Source organism: Carlito syrichta, unplaced genomic scaffold (genome assembly GCF_000164805.1).
Source record: "Carlito syrichta isolate Samal-C Ts95f unplaced genomic scaffold, Tarsius_syrichta-2.0.1 Scaffold307224, whole genome shotgun sequence".
Classification (NCBI taxonomy): Eukaryota; Metazoa; Chordata; class Mammalia; order Primates; family Tarsiidae; genus Carlito; species Carlito syrichta.
The window spans coordinates 227,858-234,894 of NW_007251320.1; the positions used below are offsets into that span (position 1 = coordinate 227,858).

At 59.4% G+C, this 7,037-nt stretch overlaps 1 protein-coding gene across 1 annotated transcript; it reads left to right on the forward strand.

Moving 5' to 3' along the window:
* The first annotated feature begins 6 nt into the window (after positions 1-6).
* Positions 7-6,793, forward strand: ULK3 (unc-51 like kinase 3). The gene is made up of 16 exons (XM_021715620.1): positions 7-77; positions 661-798; positions 884-1,004; positions 2,258-2,362; positions 3,373-3,516; positions 3,697-3,779; positions 4,246-4,401; positions 4,577-4,682; positions 4,867-4,907; positions 5,111-5,213; positions 5,334-5,398; positions 5,482-5,560; positions 5,630-5,670; positions 6,036-6,083; positions 6,311-6,377; positions 6,496-6,793. The coding sequence occupies exons 3-16, from the start codon at positions 911-913 to the stop codon at positions 6,510-6,512; spliced, it is 1,149 nt and encodes a 382-aa protein (XP_021571295.1). The 5' UTR covers positions 7-77; positions 661-798; positions 884-910; the 3' UTR covers positions 6,513-6,793.
* Positions 6,794-7,037: the final 244 nt, after the last annotated feature.

Here is a 7,037-nt window from a genome sequence, read left to right on the forward strand (position 1 = left end):
CGCGCCTGGACGGCTTCATCCTCACCGAGCGCCTGGGCAGCGGCACGTACGCCACGGTGTACAAGGCCTACGCCAAGGTGGGTCCGAGGCCGGGCTCCGGGCCCCGGTGCCTCCCCGGCACTGAGCGAGTCCTGCGGGGTGACGCTGGGGGACCCCAGAGTAGAGACAGCGTGAGAGCCTCGCCCCAACCTGACCCTTGGTGGAGGTTGGCGCCGACCGCCACTCTCTGGTCTTGAAAACACACACACCTACGCACACCTGTTTCGTCTGGAGGGTCGGGGTGGGGACCTCGATGGGGTCTTGGTGTCCGTGTCTGGAGACCAGGCTCAAAACTGAGGCCACCTGGTGGGCTGGGAGGAATCCGGGACTGGACCCGGTTAGGAGGCAGAGTTCTGGAACACTGGGTGACCTGCCTCTGCAGGGCGCTCTAGAATGCGATGGAGGGGGTTAGGGGGCGGGAGACTCAGAGAAGCCGGATGGGGAAGCCAGGATTCCAGAATCCTGATGCCTCCTCGGCCTGAGACGGGAAAGCTGGGATGCCTGGGTGTTGGTGGGTGTAGAGAGGGCGGGCCCAGGGAGGGGGTAGAGGGAACCAGAGCCCTTCCACTCAGGCCCCCTCGAGGCAGAGCCCCCAAATCTCCTGCTCATCCCCCCCAGAAGGACACTCGCGAGGTGGTAGCCATAAAGTGTGTGGCCAAGAAGAGTCTGAACAAGGCATCTGTGGAGAACCTCCTGACGGAGATTGAGATCCTCAAGGGCATTCGCCACCCCCATATCGTGCAGCTGAAAGACTTCCAGGTGGGGGCTGGGTGGGGCTCCTCAGAAGGGAGCTAGAGAAGGGGCACTCTCTTCAGGCTGACAGACACTCTGCCTCCAACCACAGTGGGACAGTGACCATATCTACCTCATCATGGAGTTCTGCGCCGGGGGAGATCTGTCTCGCTTCATCCACACCCGCAGGATTCTGCCTGAGAAGGTGGCTCGAGTCTTCATGCAGCAGTTGGGTAAAAGCCTCCAACCCCAGCCGGCACCCCTTCCCACGTTCCCTGCACCCCATCCTACCCCTGGGCGGTTGCCTCCTGCCCAGCTTGGAATTTTAGGGCCCTGTCTTTCTCATATACCTGACCTCAACTTAAGGATGGAGTGAGAGAGGAGGGAGGAGCCCCCATCTGTGGGGAGTTCAGGTATCCACATGGGGAGCATAATATAAAGACCTTGTAGAACAAACATTCCAGGGCCTGGTGGGTAAGACCCAAGTGCTGGGCCAAGAGAAAGAGAAAGATCCTGCCGGGCTCGGTGTCTTAGCCTGTAATCCCGTGCCTTTGGGAGGCTGAGGTGAGTGGATTGCCTGAGCCCGTGGGTTCGAGACCTGCCTGGGCAGCGAGACCGCATCTCTACAATAAATTTTAAAAAATCAGCCGGGCGTGGTAGCGCATGCCTGTAATTCCGGCTACTTGGAAGGCTGAGGCGGAAGGATCGCTGGAGCCCAGCAGGTTGAGGCTGCGGTGGCTGGGAGCGGCCACTGCACTCCAGTCTGGGTGACAGAGTGAGACTCCAACCCAAAAAAAAGAGAAAGATCCTTACCGGAGACTACTGGGAGGAGAAGAGGCTTGTGAAGGGGCAGAGGGCAGGAGAGTGGGCACTCTGGGTGGAGTGGTGAGCTCTTAGAAGTAGCATGAGGCCGGGCACAGTGCCTTATGCCTGTAATCCCAACACTTTGGGAGGCAGAGGCGAGGAGATTACCTGAGCTCAGGGGTTCGAAACCAGCCTGAACAACATGACAAGACCTCATCTACAATAAATCAAAAAGTCAGCCAGACTGGTGGCACATACCTGTGGTTCCACCTATTTGGAAGGCTGAAGTGGAAGGATCACCTGAGCCCAGCAGGTCAAGGCTGCGGTGACCATGAGCATGCCACTGCACTCCAGCTTGGATGACAGAGTGAAACTAAAAAAAAAAAAAGAAGTGGCATGAGTTGGCCAGGCAAGGTGGCTCATGCCTGTAATCCCAGCAATTTGAGAGGCTGAGGTGGGAAGATCACATGAGGCCGGGAGTTTGACATCAGCCTGGGCAATATAGCAAGATCCCATATCTACCAAAACAAACCAAAAAAAAAAAGGTGGCATGAGCCTAGTGCTTGTATGTAGACCAACCAGGCCAGAAGTGGGGTTGGGCAGTATTGAGGCAGATGTAAGCCTGGGAAGTGGGAGGCAGGTGGGAACAGCCTCCTCTGACCTTGTGGGTCCCACTCCCCAGCTAGCGCTCTCCAGTTCCTGCATGAACGGAATATCTCTCACCTGGATCTGAAGCCACAGAACATTCTGCTGAGCTCCTTGGAGAAGCCACACTTGAAACTGGCAGGTCTGAGTGTGGGACGGCAGGGATGAGGTTTGGAGGGAGCATGTGCAGAAGTGCCCCTGCCTGGCTCAGTTGGCAGCCCTGGTTCTCATGGCAGGCTCTGTTGAGTTATCAGACAGTAACGAGCTGGGAGGGCTAGGGGCGGGCCCATCACCCAAAGGTAGGGCCTTTCCCAGGCTCCCCATGCGGAGTCTGGCAGCACCATGGGTGGAGTTAGGACTCACTGTGTGTGACCAGGGTTGGTGCTCACTGTATGTCCAGCTTTGGGGCTCTGTGGAAACAGTGCCAGGTTCAGTATGTGACTAGCATCAGGGATAAGACTTGGTCTGTTGCCGGGCACAGTGGCTCACGCCTATAATTCCAGCACTTTGGGAGGCCAAGGTGAGAGGATTGCTTGAGCCCACAGGTTCGAGACCAGCCTGGGCAACTTGGCGAGACCTCATCTCTATAATAAAAATCAAAAAATTAGCTGTGCGTGGTGGCGCGTGCCTGTAGTTCGTTGGAAGGCTGAGGTGGAAGATGTGTCTGCCTGAGTCCAGCAGGTGGAGGCTGCAGTGGCCGTGAGCATGCCACTGCCCTCCAACCTGGGCAACAGAGTGAGACACCAACTAAAAAAAAAGACTTGGTCTGTCGTCAGAATTGGGGCTCAATTCTGTAACCCCATCTGTGGCCAAACATGAGGGTTTGTTGAGAAGGGTGCTTGGGACCCCTGCTGAAGTTTAGACAAGAATTGACTTGAGGCCAGAGGATGTAGTGTAACCTAAGCCTAGAGGGACAATGAGAGAGTAGAGGTCCCTGTCCCTGTAGCTGGTGTCATCAGATGGGCTCCCTGGCAGAAGGTGCCTGAGGGAGCCGTGCAGGGTAGGCAGGCTTGACACCCCAGAGGAAGAGGTGGGCGGGTATGCCAGCCTGAAGAGGTGCGTGGGTGCAGAGCTGGGCTGGTCTTGGTGAGTCGAGGGGGCGGAGCAGAAGCAGCTGGAATTTGAGCCTGCTGCTTGGCCTCCTGCCTGCAGACTTTGGCTTCGCCCAGCACATGTCCCCCTGGGACGAGAAGCATGTGCTCCGTGGCTCGCCCCTCTACATGGCCCCTGAGATGGTGTGCCAGCGGCACTATGATGCCCGCGTGGACCTCTGGTCTGTGGGGGTCATCCTGTATGGTGAGACCTTGTTTCCCTGCCCTTCACCCCAGGGCCTGTTTTGTGTCCTCAGGCCAGGCCTCTCTGACTTTCCCGGCCCCGGGCCCCTGCTCTGAAGGGCATCAGGACCCCTCCCCAGGCGTGGGCCAGGCTGGCCTTGACCCATGCCTTCCCAGCCTCCCCTCTGTCTCCCTTCCACAGAAGCCCTCTTCGGGCAGCCCCCCTTTGCCTCCAGGTCGTTCTCGGAGCTGGAAGAGAAGATCCGTAGCAACCGGATTATTGAGGTGGGTCTAGCAGGGCCTTGGCAGCCATGGCAGCCGTTGGGGCAGAGGGAGTCAGGTCCTGAGGTTTTAGACCTCACTCCCCCCTGTGCAGACTTGATCTTGGCCCCAGGCTGCTTTGCGGTGGGGGCATGCTCTAGAGGTGGGCACTGATACTTTCCAGCGACTCAGATCAGCCCACAGCAGGCAGCAAGGGCCTGTCCATGAATTGTTTTGCAGGCTCCAGTCAGGAGAAGGACAGAGCCAGGCCAGGCTCAGCCTTCTGGGAGCGTAGTCTAGGGAGAGGGTTAGCGACCCATAATCGGGGTTCCTATAGCTGCGGAGGGCTCCAGTGAGGGCTTGAGGAGCCAGGAGGGCCTCACTTGGCCCACCCTGTTCCTCCTGGGTCTCAGATTCTCTACCTGTCAGACTCCTGGGGGCCAAGGTGCCCAAGCTGTGCGGTGTGTCCCCACCCTCGCCCTCTCCACAGCTCCCCCTGCGGCCGGTGCTCTCCCAAGACTGCCGGGACCTGCTGCAGCGGCTCCTGGAGCGGGACCCCGGCCGTCGCATCTCCTTCCAGGACTTCTTTGCTCACCCCTGGGTAGACCTGGAGCACATGCCCAGCAGGGAGAGCCTGGCGCGAGCAGTGAGCAGGCCCATGGGGGTGGGGTGGGCTGAGGGTGGGCTGGACCTCATCTGCCCTCTTTGGTGGTGAACAGGTGGCTTGTCCACCGAGACAGAGGGTGGGCTCTGGGAACTGAGTGGAGCTAGTGTGGCAGGGCAGGGAGGGGAGTCTGACTCTCCGTCCACCCGGCCCCTAGACTGCCTTGGTCGTGCAGGCCGTGAAGAAGGACCAGGAGGGCGACGCGGCAGCTGCCTTGTCTCTCTACTGTAAGGCTCTGGACTTTTTCGTGCCTGCCCTGCACTGTGAGTCCCAGAAAGGGCCTGGAGCTGGGTGCAGCAGGGGCGGGGGACGGCTAGACTGAATGGATTTCAGAAGTCCCCCATTCAGAATTGTATGGGGATAGAGCAAAGCATAGACTTGGAACTTGGTGTTTTGGGGATTTTGAGGATTTCCCAGACTCCTCATGTGAACCCCTGCCTTCTGCAGATGAAGTGGATGCCCAGCGGAAGGAGGCCATTAAGGCAAAGGTGGGTGAGTGGGCACCCCCAGGAGGAAATGGGGAGGCCAAGATCCCGGACCTCTAGGTTGTGGCTTCCTGAGAATTGGAACTTCCTCTCCCACAACACAGAGCTGGGAAGGGTTTGGGCTGTCCCTGAGGACCCAGAGGAGGAGGGTGCTGGCAGGGGAGGTATGTGGGACAGCCCCCCCTCAGGACCTTTCTCTCCTGCAGGTGGGGCAGTACGTGTCTCGGGCTGAGGAGCTCAAGGCCATTGTCTCCTCCTCCAATCAGGCCCTGCTGAGACAGGGCACGTCTGTCCGAGACCTGCTCAGAGGTAGATCTGCTGACCCACCCTGGCTGGCCTGCTCCCAGCTGACCCCTCAGGCCTGGGGGACCTCCTGCAATGAAAAAGCAGGCTGCTCCCCTCACCCTGAGCCTTTGGCCCTCATTCCAGAGATGGCCCGGGACAAGCCACGCCTCCTAGCTGCCCTGGAAGTAGCCTCGGCGGCCATGGCCAAGGTTTGTGCGGTGAGAGGAGTCCAGGTGGGGGAGGGAGGCGTCCAGCCATGAGCCTGAGTGACCTGGCGCCTATGTGGATGCAGGAGGAGACGGCTGGCGGCGAGCAGGATGCCCTGGACCTGTACCAGCACAGCCTGGGAGAGCTGCTGCTGCTGCTGGCAGGTGAGGCCCCGAGCCCCACGCCCCCCAGACCCATCTGCCCTGCCCTCACCACGTGCCCTCTCTTTACAGCGGAGCCCCCAGGCCGGAGGCGGGAGCTGCTTCACACTGAGGTGCCTGCTGGGCTTGAGAGGGTTGGGGGAGTCTTTCTTCCCCTTTCACTCTGCTGCTGTGTGGGGGAGCATCCCTAGGGGCCTGTGGAGTTCCCCCCACTCAGGGTATTCCGAGTCTGGGAGTCAAAGCATCTGGGCTGGGGTGCTCGGATCAAGGCAATAGAAAATCTGGGAACACAGCCGCAGAAAGTCTTCTGGGCTGCTGCAGTCAGGAAGACTTCCTGGAGGAAGGTGCAGATAAGGACCTCAGAGGGCAGGTTGTTCTGATGAGGCAGAGGGTCTGGAGAGCATTGGGGTGAGGAGTTCAATTTGAAGCTCCCCACCCCTAAGCCACACACACCCAAGGGCACATCTTCCCTCGGCAGGTGCAGAGCCTTATGGCCCGAGCTGAGTACCTGAAGGAGCAGGTTAAGGTGGGCACGTGGGGGCCATGGCAGGGCGAGGGTGGGTGAGTTCCTCTTCTCTGCTTGTAGCTGTCGGTTGCCACCCCCCCCGTGTATGCCTGCCTCTCCAGCCTCCATCTGAAGGCCTCTCCATCCCCCTCTGTCCTTATCACTCTAGTTGCCTGACAGCTGTCTGTTGTGGCTTCTGATCTGTCTCTTGCTGCCTGTCACCCTTTGTGCTGCCTTATGTCCCACAGATGAGGGAGTCTCGCTGGGACGCCGAGGGCTTGGACAAAGAGGGGCTGTCGGAGTCTGTTCGTAGCTGTGAGTCCTGCCCTGGGGTCTGATCCTCCTTCCAGGAGGGTGAGGGCTGGAGTGACCTTGGGTCTGCCTATCTTGCTGAAGACAAGAGACTGACCCTCCCCCCCTCACCCCTCCATAGCTTGCACCCTGCAGTGACCCCAGAAGGATGAATGGACAAGCCTCCCGGAGTGAGGGGAGCACTGACTCAGGCTGACGCCCATAATTAAGGGAGCTTCTGCAGCCCTGGGAGCAGGCTTTTTGGATAGACAGCTCTGAAACCCCCCATCCCAGAGGCCTCAGATCCCTTGGGGTAGTCTGCACCCCACAGAGGGTCTGATGACCCATGTTGTGTGCTGGGCCTGCGTCCCAGGGGAGGGGCAGGACTCTGGGAGAACACTACTTCCTGCCATCCCTGCAGCCGGCAGCCATACCTTGGCCCATCCCTCCTGGGTGCCCTTATCCCTCCTTGCACTGGAATGGGGCACCCCAAGACCCCTCAGGGACCACCCATTCCATAGTATGCACTTAGCCCCACAGAACTCGCCAGTCTTCCTAAGAGCTTAGCACTTTCAGTGAATCTTTCAAGCATGAAAGTAGTGTCCTCGCCGGGCTCGGTGGCTCAGCCTGTAATCCCGCACCTTTGGGAGGCTGAGGTGAGTGGATTGCCTGAGCCCGCAGGTT